This window comes from Choloepus didactylus, chromosome 12, assembly GCF_015220235.1.
Source record: "Choloepus didactylus isolate mChoDid1 chromosome 12, mChoDid1.pri, whole genome shotgun sequence".
NCBI classification, from domain to species: Eukaryota; Metazoa; Chordata; class Mammalia; order Pilosa; family Megalonychidae; genus Choloepus; species Choloepus didactylus.
The window spans coordinates 38212913-38233500 of record NC_051318.1 but is presented as its reverse complement, the minus strand read 5'-3'; the positions used below and the strand labels follow the sequence as shown (position 1 = coordinate 38233500).

The 20588-nt window shown below is 42.0% G+C and overlaps 1 protein-coding gene across 1 annotated transcript in view; it reads right to left on the bottom strand.

The window, feature by feature from the left end:
* STK24 (serine/threonine kinase 24) overlaps positions 1–20588 on the bottom strand; it is a 147797-nt gene that overhangs the window by 45957 nt on the left and 81252 nt on the right. The window contains 1 exon segment of the mRNA XM_037800492.1: positions 1424–1480. Within this exon segment, the coding sequence (XP_037656420.1) occupies positions 1424–1480 (57 nt within the window).

The window sequence follows — 20588 nt, the reverse complement described above, 5'->3', positions numbered from 1 at the left end:
TTTTGAAACCAGAATTCCAAAGCAGTCGCCTTCCCAGCTAAACAGAGGTTTCCGGACGCCATAGGCCATCCTCCAGTGAAGGTACCCAACTGTTGATAACTTACCTTGGACACTTTATGGCCCTAAGACTGTAACTCTGTAACCAAATAAACCCCCTTTTGTAAAAACCAATCCATTTCTGGTGTTTTGCACCCCGGCAGCATTAGCAAACTAGAACAGGTACCTAACCTGAAGGCATTTGGAACATACACATAGCTTTGTAAGTTTACCTTCCAAAAAACTACCAAGTACTATGTTACTATGAGAAGAGATCCCCTCTCTATCAAAGAATATGTCTTTCCTTAGAGGCTGTACTAAAAAACACAACAGCTGTGAAAACCAAGAACCCATCATCCTGACAACTTTCTATTAAAGAGGACTCATCCACAATCACTAAAATGACACATTAGGTCCATCTTGGAAATCACCACTCACCCAAAACCCCAGTTTTTACAGGAGGGTAGGAAAAGAGTGATTACATTGATTTTACTGCCAGCATACCTCAGTGGGAATGACATGTCAAGTGGTAAACAACTGAGTGAGTTCTTTAAACAATTTTTTTTTGGCAGGCACTGTTTCAAGGATGACTTAAGCAATGTTTATGAGACAGTGGTTAGTTTTGAGTATTCCATCCCAGCCCAAAACATAATCTCAATTTACCAATAAATGCACATCTCAGATTCTAAGTTTAAAGTGATCCTATACCTAGCTTCCACTATGTTGTAAGTGGATGGGCATACTTTAATGGCACTGTAGGCAGAACTCCAGACAAGGAGACCCAATGACTGGTACCTATCCAAGTTACATCATCAATTCACCATGAGCACTGTCAAGGCAATCAACCTCAGCTTATACATTCATGAAATGCTCACTCCTCTCCTTGGTCTGACTATTGTTCCGATATTTTACATCACACTTCAGTAATGAGACCCCGCCTGGCACTCCTGAAATCATCTCCAGGAGTAGTCTCCAACAATTAATTTTAAAAAATTCTAATTAATTTTAAACAAAAATATTACATTCCTATTTTGGAAGCTAAAGTTACCAGCTCAAATATAAATGACGGGTAGGTATTAGCTCTAAAACATTGACATAACCAGTTTTGAAAAATAAGCTAGCTGCTTTTTAAGTAAGATAATTACACGCCAAAGTCTTCACTGCCTCTTTGAATGAATTCACTGGTTTACAGAATTTATTTTCCCATGAAACAAGACAACTGGTTTCAAAGCAGAACGTACTTCTCAGTAAGATCTAAGAAGCAAAAATACATATTATAAGGGAAAGTTTAGTTTCTTTTTCATGCAACTTAAAAGGAAGAGGGAACTAAATGGATATACCCATACAGCTTTACTGAGAAAACACTTGGATTCATCAAAATACTTACTAGATCTAATGCAGAGCCGCCACCAAGATATTCCATTATTATCCATAATTTGGTATCCTACAAAAACAAAAGAGAGAATTCTTTTTAAAACAAAAATCAGAAAAAATGACTTTTAAAATAATCCTAAGAGTATTTTTCACTGTTATTTTGGAACTAGATAAGTTTATAAATATATATCAGCAAGATGTGCATCAAGGTGAGTACTATACAGTAAATCCCAGAGTGCAAGAAAATCTCCACTCTACTGGAAGTGAGCTTTCAAAGCCTGGTCAGGGATCTCTGGTAGGACTCTTAAGGAACTTGTTAAACTGCAGACCCAGGCCCCACTCCAGACCTATGAAGCACAACCAGAGGTAGTCACTCTTTTTAAACCTCCTCAATGGGTGACTCCAGTGCGAGGTTTGAGAACCAGTCCCCAAAGCCAATGTAGGCCAGCAGCAGTCACACCTGTAAGAAAGGAATAAGTTTCGTTTTCACATAGAGACAGCATGGAATAAGGGAAATGGAGGCAAAACCAGTTTAAACAAGCCCCAGACAAAGAGAAGAGAGAATCTGCCTGATGTAAAGAGACATGAGGTAGTATCAGAGGCGGGAACTCATAGCAAAAAAATAAAAATTTGGGGGGGCATTGGCTAATCAGTTCAAAATCTCAATAATGAGCTAGTTGGCTCTCTGGGATTGGCTGTACAAATTAAAATCTCAAAAGATGAATTAGTTAGTGTTCTCGGATAGGCTGTAACCTCTGTAGTACCCAGTCAATGGGGAAACAGGGGAGGGACTTGCGAATTAGGAGTAGGGGATTTAAACATCGCCATTCTCTTCCTCTGGCGCGCCAGCCTCCCGCGTGTTTGGCTGGACGCCCCATCTTGCAAGATTGTAAATAAATTCTTTTCTCCTCCAGAACCGAGAGAGCGTTTATTCCCTTACAGGCACCGCTTTATTTCCGACACACCCACCCTGCCCTGGGAGCAAGAGGGGACCAAGTCTCTCTCCTCCTCCCACCTGCAGTTCTGAGGACCTCAATGATTCAAAGTCCACGTGAGCAAAGTGAAGGCAACGCTCCAGGAGGGGAAGAAAACCACACGGCGTGGCCAGGTTACCCTTTGATTCACTCATTTGTTTTGCAGAAAGGCAATTTCCAACACACCCACAAGTTACCATACTTTCTTCACTCTTGTTTTGGGGAAGACAGATGGACAGAGAGCTTTGCAGGAAACCAGGCTCCCAGCCTAACGTGGTATCCTCTCAGCCCCGCACCTCACACAGGATCAGACATGCACATCCGATTTTTTCCTTTGTCTCCCTTAAAGACTCCCAGCCCTCCTCAATACTTCCATGATTCTCTTTTTAAAACGCAAATCCCAAAGTGCTATTCCCTTAAAAACAACCAAACACCCACTGTGCATGAAGAACGCAGCCCAGAACAGTGGTTGGAAAACCTTGGTGTGGAGCCAGACCCGGTCTGAGTCCTGAGCCCTCCCCTGACTACCGAGGGTCCTGGAAAGGAAGGCTAGTCGGGTAAATGAACACTAATAGTATCACTGGCATTCCGGTCCCTTACTTGGAAGGTAGGTCCATGGGTGTGCCACATCAGCACACTTCACTGCTTGCTCAACACTAATGGCAGCTGTTGTGTGCCACAAGAGAAAACAAACAAAACCTTTCCAAGGCTCTTTGGTACCTTCTGGATAGAACGGAGCCCTGACTTCAGGACACCACCAAGGAAGGCCCTGGACTTCCCACTACATCCACTACATCGAGCTTGCTCTCTTGAATGTGCCAAAATTTCTCTAGCCTTTCTGCCTTCACAGGTTGCTCAGTCAGGAAAATCCTTCACCTGCCTTTCTCCCCTACTCTGCAAACTTTTACTTCAGCACCTGTTAGTGTGAATTTTAGATTTGCTTGTGTTTCCCACTTAACAGTGAACTAAAGTGCTTAGGGACAGTGCCTGGCATGTTCAAGTCAATAAATATTAATTATGGTCCTCTGTAATCAAGGAATGGTAAATTATGCTGATTGTATATTCACTTACAGAGGCACTGAGGCACATATTGCATTGGAAAAAAAATCCTTTTAAATTTTAAAATAAATTCAGACATCTGGGGTTAATACTGTGATATTCTACATAGCCTAAATTTTAATAAATATGGAATACTATCTCAAGTTTTTAAATGCTCTTAATTACTAGTATAATAAAGGCAATTTCATTCTATACTGGAAAAGACACAAAAGAAATAATGGTTTGGATCTACCTTATAGAAAAACCATTTTACTCATTCAATAACCATCCAGTCACTGTGCTAGGCACTCAAGTTACAAAGATCTATCAGGCACGGGTGCCTGTCTTGAAAAGGCCCAATCATCCCCAGTTCTGATTTCAAGAAAAAAAAGCCCATCAGAACAATTACTACCATTTCATTTCACAAATATGCTCAACTGTATCTGCTCACTGGTAAATGTGCCACTCCTTCTAGATATTCCAAAAACATCCTGTCTGCTAACTAGAAATAAACTCTTCCAGGGAAAGAGCTTTCTTACATGGCACCAGAAAGCGCAACTATTTTTCTATAAGGTGACTTAGTACTTCAAATATTTATCACCACTCCCTCTTTTATGGCTGCTGTTTGATTCGGCATCCACCCCTTTTATTTTATGGTCATTAAGGGCGAGTTTGCTCATAGCAAGATGAGCTCTCTGCAGGCAGATAATCTCTCCTCACCTCTACCGCATCTGCAGCTGAGCTGTGCAGTATTACACCCCGGGCGGGGGGGGGGGGGGGACACCTTTTGCTGACTCCAGCGATTCCAGTATCACCACACTGCTTCCTGAAACAGCAGGACCCAGGTGCACCACAGCCATCCAGAGCCCCAGCCTCCTCACACACCTCCGCTACTCTCTTCCCATTATCAGCATTAGCTCGGAAGGTAACTTGGGAGGAAACAAAGTAACCCTTTAAACAAAATAACCCTTTAAACATGCCCCTTTTTTCTTCCAGAAAGCCATAACAAGGGATAAACCAATCCATTTTTCTGTTTTCCTAATGCCTCGCGGGGCATTTAAGCAACTAACTGCTTTACTAGGTGCTCTCCAGCTCCAAGGCTAAATAAAAGCCTACCCTTTTATTATAAAGGTTTTCTCTTTCCTGGAGAGGGAGAGGAAGTAAAAAGAGCAGCCCTGCTTCTGTTTTTATAAAACAGCTCATCCTTTGCACCAGATATGCTGGTGGTGTGAACGCTGCCCAAACAAAGGGCCCACCAGATCACAGGCACTTAGAGAAATGGCTTCTCGGTCATTTAGGCAGGTCACTTCTTTTCAAATACCTTGACTTGGCCCTCTTTTTTTGGGGGGAGGGGGGTCACCAGTTTCACTAGCACCACTAATCAGGGAATAGAAACTGCACCGTGAGAAGTTCCCCTGGTTGCTGCCACTCTCTGCCAAACTTGCTTTTCAACAGTCACTGGGTGTGCCGGTCATTCCAGTCACTCAAAGCCTGCCTGCGGAACTTAGACGTGGGGTTGGCGACTTCACTGCCACCGTGGACTCCCTTGCTCTCTTTCCACCACGTTGGATATAACCAAATCCCAACCTCATGTAACCTGCACTTTCAGCTTTCTCTACTTACGCTTCACAGGCACCAACAACTAAGAAAAAATCACCGAGCTCTGCGGAAGAGGTTTTCCACTCCCCCCTCTCTGACTATACCACATGCTTCTGCATCTCTCTGAGGCCAGCCCCCATTCATTACAGTCTGAGGCACCACCACTGAGCAGCCTCTCCCAGTTGCGTGTCAGGCGCCGGAGGTGAGCACATGCCTTCGTGGGAGCTTGCTTTCTAGAGTGGAAGACAGACCTTCAACAATTGTTCAACGAATTATACGTCTTAATGAGCGCTATAAAGAAGAGCAGGTGCCATGAGAGAATAGGGCAGGGGACATATCAGATGACAGAGTCAGGAGGCGAGTGCCTTCTAAGATGAACCAAATGATGAGCTGCACTGGGGGACAGAAGGAGAAGCGGGGGCAGGGCATGAGGAGAGAAGCACATGGCAGACAGAAGGGCAGCTGCTGTGCATCTGGTAAGGCAGGAAAGAGCCTGGCGTGTTAAGGACCTAATGGTGGAGAGTGCAAGGAGGGCACCAAGGTGGAGAGTAACCTGAAGTTAAGCAAGAGAAAAAGGCAAGACTCTCATGCCTATCTTGTGGCCCAAGTTAAAAAGCAGTGAGAAGTCATGGAAGCGTAAAAGGAGATACGCATTTTGGAGCAACACTTCAATGTATATGGAAGAGTGGGAAGAGAGGCCAGTTGAAATGTTCCTGCAGGGGTCTAGGGCAAGATGAGATGGTGGAGGTGGCTATGGCACTGGTGAGAAGTGGACATAATCAGAGGAAGTGTAGGAGGCAGGTGCACAGTGAGTTCCAGGTTTGGGCTCTCCAGAATACATGACCAGCAATGCCATCCTGACAGGGAACACTGGAGAAAGAGAAGAGCGGGTTGCAATTGAGACGACAAGTTTGGACTGGCTGTCCATGTAGCATTCAAGTGGAGACAGCAAGTCCCTTTTCTATTTTTTTTTTTTTTTAAAGGAAAATCAGTGGTATCAAAATAGCTGAAATTCGACTAAAAAATTCTAACATGAATTCCAAATTCTTTGGCTTGGCATAGTGGACATTCACAAACATGTATCCATCTAGCTTCTCATCTCATCTCCAACTCCTCCTCTCCACGCCTCCAGGAAGGCACCAGGTCTACCACCTGCGTGCTTCTGCACAAGCTGCTCCCTCTGCCAGGGGGTGTGCTGCCCGCCCCTCTACACCTCCTTCAAGAGGGCTCACAGGGACGCGCCTCTGAGGGCATTAATTCAAGTATCCAGCTCCCCTATTCCATTCTCCATATCCGAAGTCTATTCTCACTCTTATCCTGCCTCAAAGGATGAGGTACATCTCATCCCCCCTTCAAAGAACAGCCCTGCCAAGTGTTCTCCAGTCGTCCATTGCTTCCCATTCTTGTGACTCCACTGCTCAAATATTTAGTCATCTTCCCTTCGACACTGTGGCAGCCCAGGGGTCGGAACACCCCCTCCCACAGGGAACAGGGTGGAACCGTAAGCACACAGCAGCTCACTGGACCAGAGCAGAGACACTGAAGGTCTTTAAGCCTAATCACTGTAGGTAATCAACTTTCCTGAGACTCTGGCCCTGGCTCCTTTGTAACCAAATCTCCCAAGGCTCTACTGAGCTATATAAAGAACTCCTCTTCCTCTTGTTTGCCACCATTGGGAAAAATCCTCCTGTAAATCCCTAATTAAAACTCATGGGTAACTTTTTCCTGGTGTGTTCTCTGGTCTTGGGGTTGAGTTGCATTGGAGAAGACATTTTCATTCTTCACAGCTCCTCTCCTCCATACTCCAATAGTCTCTAGATCTCTCAAGACTGACCATTTCCCACTGTCTCAATGAGCCCTAAAACTATGGGTTCTACCTTGCTCCTTCCCTTCCTACCTAGAATTCCCAAACTACACCACCACCCCCACCACCACTGGTTTCTCTTTACTATTAAAAGAGAAGACTAAGAATGAGAGAGAAAAGTGCTAATAAGAGAAGAAAAGTAAAAACAAACTTTGCCTGACTCACAATGAGGATCAGGATAGAGATGCTGAAGACATTATGAAAAAACAGACACAGGGAGGGGGAGATCCTGAAGGACAAGAATCTGTAGAATCCTCTGGTGCAGATACATAACCTGTGCCACATCAGCACTGCATATCTGTAGCACCACACTTCAAATGCAGGAGATACACTCAACAAGGACACCAGAAATATTCTCTTAAATGGGCCATTAGTCATGATCCCAAACGTTAATTTCTACCACTACCCATCCTAAAATAAATGTTCACAAGGGAGTAAATGGATAAGCTTGGGAAAGTGAAAGATGTTCTACATCAACTACATCAGGATTTCTCAACCTAGGCACTACTAACATTTCGGGTTAGCTCTTTGTTGCGGGGGGCTGTCTTGTGCATTACAGGAAGTTTAGCAGCTTCCCAGGTCTCTGCCCACTACAGACAAGTAACACATCCCCAATTCTGATAACTGGAGATGTTTCCAGATATAGTCCAGTGTTCCCTGGGAGGCAAAATTGCCCCAACTGAGCAACACTGAAGTACACAATCATTTCTAAGCCTGAAGGGGTTAATGGGCCAGAACTACTGACCAATAATTCTCTCCTTATTTTTGCCAGAGCCAGTTATGCACACACCCTGCAATCTCCAGCTGGAAGACTATCGCTAATTTACCATAAGACATTAAGCAAGTCATATAAATCCTCTAATCTTTGGATGCCTCATCCATAAAAAGATGGTAATACCACCTGTGCTATTAAACCTCACAGTTCAATTGCCAATAAAATGAGATAATGAATGTGACAGTATTTTGTAATGTTCAAAGTACTGAACAAAAGAAAAGTATTAGTTTTATCAATCTAATCACCACAAATGCCTTAAGATAACCTGGCAAATGTAAAATAGTCCAATTAACAAGAATAAATAGTATTTCTTTACAAGCAGTTTCTGAACAAAATAAAATCTGCAACAATGATTCACAGGCGGTCTACACTAGTATGAAAAATTATTACTGAATTACAAGCCTCGAGGCAAGCAAAAGCCTCTGACAAGGAATGCCTAGTAAAGGCACAAACTTTTGCCTGTTTTCAGGGAAGGACCAAGCACTGTCGCTTGCCCAGATATATAATTATGCCTTCATAAAACCTTCTAAATCATGACTTGTGTTCTAGTTTGCTTATGCTGCTGGGATGTAAAACACCAGAAATGGATTGGCTTTTATAAAGGGGGTTTATTTGGTTACACAGTTACAGTCCTAAGGCCATAAAGTGTCCAAGGTAATGCATCAGCAATCGGGTACCTTCACTGGAGGATGGCCAATGGTGTCTGGAAAACCTCTGTTAGCTGGGAAGGCACGTGGCTGGCGTCTGCTCCAAGTTCTGGTTCCAAAATGGCTTTCTCCCAGGACATTCCTCTCTAGGCTGCAGCTCCTCCTCAAAATGTCACTTTCAGTTGCTCTTGGAGCATTTGTCCTCTCTTAGTTCTCCAGAGCACGAGTCTGCTTTCAATGGCTGTCTTCAAACTCTCTCTTACCTGCAGCTCTTCTCTCAGTTCCTGTGTTCTTCAAAGTGTCCCTCTTGTCTGTAGCAAGCTCATTCTTTTTGTCTGAGCTTATATAGGGCTCCAGTGAACTAAATAAGGACCACACTGAATGGGCGGGGCCATGCCTCCATGGAAATCATCCAATGAGAGTTATCACCTGCAGTTGGGTGGGTCGCATTTCCATGGAAACAAAGAATTACAATCTAATCAACACTAATAGATCTGCCCACATAAGACTGCATCAAAGATAATGGCATTTAGGGGGACATAATACATTCAACCCAGCACAACTTGTGATGCACTAATTCCCTAAGAAAAATTGTTTCATGAAATCTTGCAAAGATGATTTTAATCAGAATAACTTAAGAAAAAAATGACCTCAATGTAAAATATGAATGACCTTAATACAATTTCCTCATAAGAGATAGGAAACGATTTGTCTACTATGCCAGTTTGGATGTATTATGTCCCCCAAAACACCATATTCTTTGATGCAATCTTGTGAGGGCAGATGTATTAATGTTGATTAGGTTGGAACCTACTGGTTCAGTGTTTCCATGGAGATGTGACTCAATCAACTGTGGGCAAGACCTTTCATTGGATTATTTCCATGGAGGTGTTGCCCCACCCATTCAGGGTGGGCCTTTATTGAGTCACTGGAGTACTTTAAAAAGAGCCCCACAGGCCCAGATGCAACTACAGCCAAGCGGGACACTTTGAAGAACTCACAGAGAGAAGCTGGACCATAACCTGGGATCAGCAGACCCCAGCCACATGCCTTCCTAGCTAACAGGCGTTTTCCGGATGCCACTGGCCTTCCTTCAGTGAAGGTATACTTGTTGACACCATAGCGTGGACACTTTTATGGCCATAAGACTAAGTTTTGTAACCAAATAAACCCCCTTTATAAAAGCCAATCCATTTCTAGTATTTAGCATAACAGTCAGCATTAGCAACTGGAACATGTACTTCATAACTAAACTGAGTATTGAACATTTTAAATTTTAAAGTTTATCCAGTGAAAAGCCTCCTCCTATCCTCTGGTCCCCAGCTGCCTCAACACCCCTTCCACAACCAAAATGATCATGTCTCATGTAGCCTTAAAGGAATATTTTACACATACATAAGCAAATACCTATTTGCTTTCCTCCCTTTTACTCAAACAGCAACACCGTTTACACATCCTGCTATGCCTTGCTTTTTTACTTCAAATTTCTTAGAAAGCATCACATATCCGTCCATAAAGGACAGCCTCATTTTTTTCCCCACAACTAAACCATTATTTACTGACATTAGGTTGTTTCTTTCTATTCTTTTGCTATTATGAGACAATCTGCAATGGAGAACTTTACACATGTCATTTTGTTGAGTTCCCAAAGTCCAACTGCTGGGTCAAAAGACTCCATACAAATTTTTACAAATTATTGACAAACTACCCTTTTAAAAGGTTGTCCCAATTTATACAGCCTCCAGCAGTGTATGAAAGTGCTAGTTATCCCTTTCTTTTGCCAACAAAAGATAATCAAAATTTTTGTTGTCAATCCATAGGTGAAATAAAAAGGCTATCTCGGGGAGTTTTTATTTACAGTGCTCTTGTCATAAGGTTGAACATCTTTTCACATATTGAAGAGCCATATATTTTCTTTTCTGTGAACTGTTTGTATCCTTTGTCCACTTTTCTTTGGGGTTACTGGCCTTTTTTAACAGTAGCTTTTAACAAATTAGGATAAAACTTAATATTATGTAATATAAGCTGCAAAAAGTTATTTTCCCCATTTGTCTTTTGACTTTGCTTTTGGTAGTTTCCACTTGTAGAAGTTACTTTAATGCAGAAAAAAATATCAATAATGATACCATTTAAAGGCAAACTCTAAATTAAAGGCAAATTAAATTATTTCGAAGTATTTCCTAAGAACATGTACTGAAAGGTGTGGCTTACCAAAATCAAACACTCCCCACATTACCAGGTATCTGAATACATAAGAGAATGTCTGAAAAGGCTAGGAAAAAGAGGAGGATGGGGAAGGCAGATTCCACTAGCTAGTGAGCAAGATCCTTAAAATATGAATTCTAAAATGAAGTAAGCTTTGCTTCATAGCTATCCACACAGGATCCTGAGGCTTCTCTAATTCTTCAATCATAACAAAAGGCTAAGCCCAAGATGTTTAAACAATGCAGTAGAAGTCCTATTAAAACAATCTGGGGTCACAGACTTAAGAATTTTTTTTTTTTAAGCATAATTTTTTTTTGCTAAGATGATATGCATGAACACAAAACGTTGAGGCCTGGATTTCAATCCTGCCTCTGACCCTTACCAGCTGTATGATCCCTTTAGATGACCCTTAACCTGGTTAACCCTCAATTTCCTGATCTGCAGGTGGGACTAAAGTATACCCATCTCACAGAATTGTTAAGGAGATGAAGTGAGGGAGTGTCTGGCATACAATTAGTGCCCCCCAAAATTTTAGTTCTTATTACTATATTGACTTTAGGGTGTTTGAACCTATTTGAACCCCAGGCCCACTGGGAAACTTGTGAAACTGGGAGGCAAGAAACTGGTACCTAAATCAACCACTACCTCATTTTTTATATTCCAAACAACTTTCTAGAAATTTCCAACCTTTCAACTGTACTCAAAGTACTCAAAGTACAAAACATGGTTCCTGACCTCAAAAGCTTATTTAATTGCTCCTCTGTGTCAAAAATGCTAGAATTTCAAGCCCAACCCAACAAATAAATTCATTACCCTCCCCCTTCATGGGACATGAGTCCCAGGGGAGTGAATCTCCCTGGAAACATGGGACATGACTCCTGGCATCAAGGGATTGAAAATGCCTTCTTGACCAAAAGGGGGAAAAGAAAGGTAACAAAATAAGGTTCCAGTGGCTAAGAGATTTCAAATAGAGTCGACAAGCTATCGTGCCTATACTCTTAGACAAGCTCCAGCTAGACATCCCAAATGGCTGCAATATGTCAAGCCCTAAACAGTAGTCACAAAATACCTAGGTCTCTGTTCTAGTTTGCTAATGCTGCCAGAATGCAAAACACCAGAAATGGATTGGCTTTTATAAAAGGGGTTTATTTGGTTACACAGCTACAGTCTTAAGGCCATAAAGTGTCCAAGGTAACACATCAGCAATCAGGTACCTTCACTGGAGGATGGCCAATGGCGTCCGGAAAACCTCTGTTAGCTGGGAAGGCACGTGGCTGGCATCTGCTCCAAAGTTCTGGTTTCAAAATGGCTTTCTCCCAGGACATTCCTCTCTAGGCTGCAGTTCCTCAAAAATGTCACTCTTAGTTGCACTTGCGGTATTTGTCCTCTCTCAGCTTCTCCGGAGCAAGAGTCTGCTTTCAACAACCATCTTCAAAATGTCTCTCATCTGCAGCTTCTGTGCTTTCTTCAAAGTGTCCCTCTTGGCTGTAAGCTCCTCTTCAAGATGTCACTCTCAGGTGCAGCTGCACCGAGTTCCTTCTGCTTGTCTGCCCATTTATATGGCTCCACTGATCAAGGCCCACCCTGAATGGGTGGGGCCATGCCTCCATGGAAATATCTCATCAGTTATCACTTACAGTTGGGTGGGGTACATTTCCATGCAAACAACCTAATCCAAATGTTCCAACTTAATCCCCACTAATACGTCTGCCCCACAGACCACATCAAAGAATATGGCTTTTTCTGGGGGGCATAATACATTCAAACCAGCACAGTCCCTATATGAGACTCTAGAAGTTTTACTCACTAAGTATATTTGTCATAAACTTAAATCCACCAGTGTTCCTATGCCAGACAAGTCTTAAAACTCAGAGGCAACAGCCTCTTTTAAGAACATCAACCTGATGCAGCCCCCTTCCCCATAATGTCGACACCCCTTTTCAATATGAACAAGTTAGGGTAGACACTGACTAGGTACCCTTGAAGACCGAGAAAGTGATTAAACGAGAGGAAGGGGTAGCAACAGACAAGACAGGATTTAACAAATGATTATGACTACTGAATCTTTATATAAATATTAATTAATTTATTAAGTTAGATGCTAGGGTGTTAGAATAGCTACAAGGAAATAACTGAAATAGTGGCTCTGTAACCCATAACATTTTTTAAAATTTGCTCTATAGCTACTCATTAAATTGTACTTTGAAAGTTATCACCTTTCTGTATATATCTTATATTTCACAATAAAGAAATAACTGAAACTGTGGAAATGTAACCCATAACATTCTTTGAAATTACCTATACAACCACTTGTTAAATCGTACTTTCAAAGTTTTTACCTTTCTGTATATACGTTATATATTACAATAAGGAAACAAATGAAATTGTGGAACTGTAACCCTTAATGTTCTTTGAAACTTGCTCTCTAACTGCTTGTTAAGTCATACTTTGAAAGTTATCACTGTTCTGTATATATGCTAAATTTCACAATAAAAATGTATTAAAAAAAAGTATTAACAAATTTAAATGCTAGAATTTTCTAAATGATGCATCCAGTATACAGTAAACTTGCTACGTGCACAGTGTTGTTGAAGAGGATGTAAAACCTAGACTTTGAGCTTACGGAGCTTTCTGATGACAGAAGAGTAGACAAGTAACCAATATATATAAAGCAGCCTGTGGTGGCTACCACAAGAGACACAAAATGCTGTAGGTGTTCAAGGGAGAGGCCCATGAGATCTGAGTGAGGGGAGCCTTAGCTCCAGGAGAGAAGTGGTATTTGAGCTGCACCTTGAAAGACTGACAGATGAGACTGGATAGGGATGCCAGGGTGTTTGTTTCAGGCAGACACAGATGGGGAAGAAAAGTAGGTGGTCAGGGAAAAACAAGCAATCCTGTTCAATCAGAGCAGTAGAGAATGAGACAAAGTTGTGGGACAGACACTCCTGAATGCCAGTTTGTGGAGTTTAAACTTAATTTAATAAGCAATTAGGAGTCACCAAAACTTTTGGCCAGCTGCTACCTACATGACAGAATGGAGAGGGAAGGAAGGTAGGAAGATATTGACTATCAAATCAAACAGTCAGGGCAAGATCTGGGGTCATTCCAGAAGAGGCACTGATGAGCGAGCATTCACAATAGCTGGATGTGGAAGCGAAGAAGCCAAAACCAGAGACATTCCACTATTCTGAGCCCAGTAAGTCAAGACTCAAAAGAAATAGGAAGTCAGGAAGAGGACGACTGGGTGGGCAGGGGAGGGAAGAAGCAGAGGCAGCCCTCTGCATTCCTGAGATACCGATAGGACGTTTTGGTGGATACACCTGAGCAGCAGTTGGAAATGTGGTTTTGAAGTAGAGGAGAGAAAGTGATAAGTGGTACATTGAAAATGGGTGAACAAGCCAAATTTTTAATCAAAGGGGTGCTCCAAACATATGCAAAGTACCCCAGGTGTATCAAGATCACCCCCTATCACTTAACTTTACCATTTGCTACTCTAGTTTCAAACTGCATTTTGAACTACATTATTAAAAAAAAAAAAAAAAAAAATTAAAGGAGAAAATAAAATGCTTAGTTGGGATAACATCCAGGGTCAAAACTTCCACACACTCACATGTACAACAAAGGTCCTCTGGGCCTTCGTTCTCCCAGGTGGTCATTATCAGAAACTATCCAACTCAGAAGTTCCGACTTCCCATATAAATGTTATGGGGGGAAAATACTAGACAATGCAGTAGGAAGGACTTGGACACTGCCTCCCCCTGTTGCTTCCCCTACATCGTCCTTGGTGTTCTCAAACATATCCACCTCAGGCAAACACACAGCAGCTGTGTACCACTAGTACACTCTGCTAGGAAAGAAGACCTTACATTATCTGAAAAAGACCAGCAATGGAATTTCTGTAGCAAATCATTTCCACCACTATTGTCCGAAGTGACTGTCCCAAATGAAGGTGAGAGGCGGGGACCCAGTACAGGAAGTGCTCTTTGGGGAGAACAAGGCAAGGGCTGTGATGTGTCAAAGGACAGATGCGCAGGGGATATATTACAGCAATGAAAGTCTGTTATTTGCTTGGCTATAACAGAAGATAAGTGTTATTTATCCTTTACCTTTTATATGTTAGGCACTGTGCGAGATGCTTTACATCCACTCCTCCCATTTCCTATTAGGTAGTTGTAGTAGTTGGCCCCATGTTACAGAAAAAGGACTCGGAAGAATTAAGTAATTTGCCTGACCCTGAGCGAGTGTGCAGCGGGTCCTGAAGTCCTTCACTACAGCCTTCTCTGCACACCTTAAAATAATCCCTAAGGCGTCAACAGGTGGGAGGGAAATAATATATTTAGGGCTAAACACAAGAGGAGGGGATCACTGCTGATTAGGAAAGGGTAGGGAAAGGAGGCAGCAGTCTGCCAGTGTTGTTAACAAACATGAAACTGGAGAAGGGCCACTATAATGTAATATCAACTAAAAATAAGATTGTGCAATGAAACTGGAAACCACAAAAAGAAAAATGAAGAAAATCAACTGAAAACTACTGGGTCAAATCCTTAGATCAAAGAAAAAAAAATCAAAACCACAACTGCAAATTAGCCATAAATAACACTGGAAACACTACACATCAAAAGCTGACTAAGTCTTTGATAAAGACCCAGCCCCAAGAGAACACACAAGACCAAGTAGGTGAGTATGACTGGGAAAGAACAAAGAATTTTGCAAAAATTTTAAGTGGTGCCTTTAATATTATAATAAGAATTTATGGAACTGACCGATTCACAGGTAATAAACGCTGTATTTCAATTGCATGGGTGCCAAATTCATACTTACACTTTTATTGACATGCTTGGAATTTAACCTAAAGTTAAACTGCTTCCTGAAGTAAGAGAATCTCTAATAGGTTGTCCAGAGAGAAATTTTTTTGAGTATTTGAACACTTTGGGGCTCTCTTCCTTCCTACCCTTTGGCACTTCACTAATATTTACTGCAAAATCGTATTCTAGAGTGAATGGTCAGTTACATGGACATGTCCCTATTTATAATAAATCTGTTAATGGTGAGCTCCTGAGAAGTCAAGCACACTTGGATCAGACATGTAAATTCAAGGGCACCATCGCTAAGGCAACCCTGAGGCTACGGTGTCGGATGACAGGCTCAAAAGAGGGGCGCGAGCCCTGCAGTGGGGTGAGGAGACACTGGCTTCTTAGGCTGCAGCGATTATCGATCCATGGCATGAACCACCACCAACCCCAGCTGTTTCCTCCTCAGTGAGGAAGACCCTGTCCCAGCCTATAAAACCCCACACAGCATGACTTCAGGCTCCTACAATACAGGAAGTCTAACTGCTCTGTCTAGCACCCAGCAAACCATGTTCAGTTGTAATGATCATGACATTCTTGCTACTACCAGACAGGATTCAATAAAAGGACATGGTTCTGGCAGTCCATTCTTCTTAGTCTAAAGCAGATGTCTCTATTAACCCAAATGCCTGAAAAGTCACGCACGAACTACTGAACAAGAGAGTTTACTTATGTCAGTGAGAATAGGTCTTCTCTTTACTTACATACCAAGCAGCCCCTCCTCACATAAGCTAAGGTTTGTGATCTCTTATGCCATATTTCAAGAATTTACTCAGAAAAAGAAATCTTCAAGAAAGTATATGGCACAATTATTTCACCTGAATATGTCAGCTATGTTTGAATATTCCAGACAAAGGTTTAAATATACAGAACATGTATACTGATACCAAAAAAAACCTCTAAACACAATTCTTATTTTAAATTATAGGTAAAATTAGCCAGAAAACAGAGTTGAAATTTCTTTTTGGCAAAGTAAAATATTTAGCCTAACTGGAATTTTAATTCCATTCAACTTTCTGAACAGAAAAAACATAAAAACGGAGCTGCCAAAAGTCTTCAGGGACTTTCTTCAATTACACTAGGACAGTGTGTTCAGGAGAGAGAAAGGAATCTACGGTTCCATCCTCAGAAACATTTCAAAGCAGATCTTTTATATTATCTTTGGCACTGAGCCTACAATTTTTTTCCCCATAATTGATTGCAAAATGAAATTTATTTCCTTATGGATTTCAAAGCAATATTGACTTGCTGATTTGCTGAGTCCCCCCAAAACAGAAAGCAAATAGTTTTGCCTTTACCCCACTGTCACTCTGGAGGTCTTACCCCACTGGCTGAATGCACCATTTCTATTCTTCCCAGAAGCACAAGGACAGATACTTGCATGCTAAAAACTACTCTCAGAGAAAACAGATGTGCTTCTCCCTTTCCCAGCAGTTGCAGCTGTACCGGCCCAATTGGGGATGCAGCAGATGACTTTCAAAAGGCAAAGGAAGCCTGGAAGAGCGGCTGCTACTATATGGATGTACGTAGAAGGGAAAGGGAGTCGTTTCACTGAGGACCAGAGGCATTTGGCGGAATGATTTAAGCGGATGAGCACCCACTCATCCAGGGAAATGATGGCTGACAGCCAAGAAGCAGCATCAGGCTCTCAAGAACCCAAGACATCTCTGTTCCTAAGTATGGAACAAACAAATATGATTCCAAGCCTTGACGAGGCAACAAAAGTGGAAGAGAGATGTTAAAATCCTAATTTCAGTCACGATAAAGCCTTTGTTTATTGCTCAGAAAAAGGGGATTCTCATGGAAAAAAAGAAGTCAACTCTGGCTGCACTACTGCGTCAAATGGAGGGCGTGAGACATGCAAGGAAAAAAATCTCTCAAGGGCTGCTGGAGCCGTGATGATGGACTGTTGCTGCCAGTTCTCTGTGCAACCAAAAACAGTGACTAAACCTGATGTCCACCAGACTAAAACCCTCCATGACCCTGGGAAGGGCTCAGCCATCATCCAGCATCAGTGGTCTCCTCAGGGTGTGTTCTCAACAGAATCCCCAGTGTGGCCATTCTTGCAGAACACTGTGCCTTCCCCCTTCACCAAATAAAAAACTCAACTTACAAACATCTGGGATTATTACCACTCACAGGAGATTTTAAAGAGCTGTGCATCTGATCGTGTTTATAGAAATCTGCATTAATTTCCTCTCTCTTCAGAGACTCTACTTATTATATTTCGTCACTTAAATGAAATCATAAATCCAAACCCATTTTCTTTAGAGAGTATAGATTAATTGAAGCCAACAAATAGTGAGAATAGAAATAAGCAGCATGGAAATAGGACAGACATTTGGAGGTAATGCTGAAATCAATTACGTTTGAAATAACCAGCCAAAACCTAAGAAAACAACCCAAAGGAATCACAAAACAGATGGTAAAATGGACAAATCGTATCATTTCCTGGCCCACATTCCATGCTCCCTTCCAAGTTTCAATATACTTAAATCAGAGAATAACCATGTCAGGTCCAGCATTTCTAAAGGCAACAAACACATTCCAGATTTCCCCCACCCCACCAAAACAGACACTATAGCACAGGAGAGGGAAATCAAGCGAAGTCCCAGGAAGAAGCCTTCTTTTAATGCCAGGCAGGCCCCTGGCTCAAACCTGTGCAACTGCTGTTTCCGCCGTCCGTGGCACTCTGCCTCCAAATACCCACATGGTTCACTTCCTCGCTTCCTTCTTCTGCTCAAAAGCTGCTTTCCTTCCAAGACCCTCCCTGACCACTCAATTCAAAACTGCAACACCATCTTCCTGTCCTATTTCTCTACATTGCTCTTATGGTCGGATACACCATATATTTTATACATTTGTTTGTGATCTCCCTCCAATAACTCCATGAGGACCATGAACAAAATTCAATAAGCACATTTCTTTATCCCATGCCTTGCAGATTAAAAAAACTGAGATACCAAACTTTTGTCCCCATAATTTACCTTCTATGCCACAAACACAGTGATAACACAGAAATTCAGGATCCCACTAATGAGGCTAAAACCTACTGCTCCAATTTCACACTGTTTGCCTCAAATCAAGAACGTGATCTTTGAGGAATCTTTAAGAGCTCCCATGATACAGACAGTCCTGGAGGGCTACGCACTGCCAACAACGCTCACAAGGGCAGTTCCATCCTCAAAGCTTGCCTGGTCCCTGTTAAACTCTCCCGAAACTGTGTACACCACCCCAACACCAGCCCTTCCCTTGCTTCTTTAGCTTGCCTTCCAAGACTAGAGGCAGTTGGATACCAGGATGTGCAGAAAAATCGGCACTACAATGAAAAGACAACACCGGGAATGAGTGTCATGAAGAGGAAAAATGTTGTTAACTGTATAAATTTTACTTTTCCTAAATTAATCTCTATCCCTCAGTCATACCAACAAGAATGATTAACGGGAGCTAACTGTGCACAGAGATTGAACTACTAACATCACTTCAGTAAATATCTAGCCTCTACTCAATAAATGGTATATAAAAATGTCCAGGGCCAGCAAATCTGGTAATGCAACAACAGGAATTGAACAAGGGTGTATCAAATTAAAGGGATGTGAGAGAAAGCCTCTGTGGTTCCTCCTCCCGTGCTATCTCCCCACAAGACATCCCTAAAAAAAAAAAAAAAAGGACAGGAGGTATTTCCCACTCCTCATCCAACCTGCCAGAGCTCTCCTCTCTTCAGAGCCAGATGAGTTAACAGACAAGCCGATGTGACAGAAATGGGAAGGGAAAGAGGACATGAGGAGCCAGGCTAAGGCACCAGACAGCCATTGGTGAAGATGTTCTGGTAATTCTGTCTCCAGATTTTGTCTCCAAGAAGCCATTTATGATTTCATGAGGGCCTTCAGCATGATTCTCTAAAAACAGCTCCACTAAAGGTGTTACTGTTCTCGACATGTCACCCTTATAAAGCACTGAATGCATTTTTAATATATCTTCAATGTAGAGCCTAATGTGCTCCTCCTCCTCAAGAACTTTAAATGGGGTAGTTCGTAAACACAGCCAGGCCAAAGCCCCAAGATTCCTTAAGATTCCAGGTTGGGGATCTGAAGGAAGGGGCCTCTGCAGTTTTTAAAGCCGGCCCTGTACATTCCTGGTGCATGCCTCTGCATTAACAAGCCGCTTTCTAATCAATCCCTTGGTAATGGGAACCCTCGATTCACTGAGATCTAACACAGCAAAGACAAAAACTCGCTGTTTTGGACGTGTTGAGCGTGAAGTCCCCACTGGACGTTTAGGGGAGCCGTCAAGCAGACGCTGAAACATATGGATCTAAAGCCTTGGGAGAGTCCAAGCCAGATGCAGAGATTTTGCATCTTGGATGGTAGAGGTGAAACCAGGGACTAGATGAACACAAGCAAAATAAGCAGGGAAAGCGAGCCCAACATTAAATGGCAAACAAGGCAAGAAAGGGCCAACCCCAGACACTACAAATTTCGATCAGAGACAGTCTTGCCCCCAGACACGATGCAGGGGTCACCTCTACATCACTCACACTCCTAAGGCAGCACCTGACACGGAGGGCTTACTAACTTTCAAGTATTTATTAAATATTAAAACAGTGAAACGTGAACTATACCCACCTAAGGCAAAGGAATCACAAATATCTTTTCAAAAGATTTCAAGAAAAAGTGAAACAAAAAGACTTCAGATTAACAGTGTTAATCAAAACACCCTCAAATCCAGCACCAACTTCTACTTATTAACATTTTAACCTAATGTGGGTATCACCTATTGGGATTTTTTTGTACTTGCTACCATTACTTTGTGCTTCCTATGGAAGAGAACTAAAACAAAAACCTTAGTTATTTCCTCTCAAATACTACAGTATCACTCAGAAAACAATTTAGTGAAAAATAAAACTATTTATAAAACAACATACTATTTCAGTAATTGCCTTTATTTAATGCTTTATTGTTCTTTGTCATTTCACCCAGTTTTAAGAACACAAACATTTTTAGAAATGTTTTTCAAAAAACAGTACAAGAGCAGGAGACCCAGAGAAAGCTATTCCTTAGAGCCAACTTAAATTTACATCAGGAGATACTAACTTAACAACCATGCTTTTGATGTAATCTAAGGCCTCATTTCCAAGTGCACTGGCTGGAGAAACTCAGAGGGAGCCACCATGCAGTTTTTATGTAGTTGAATTTTACCATTAAAATAGAGAGGGGAGAACAAAGG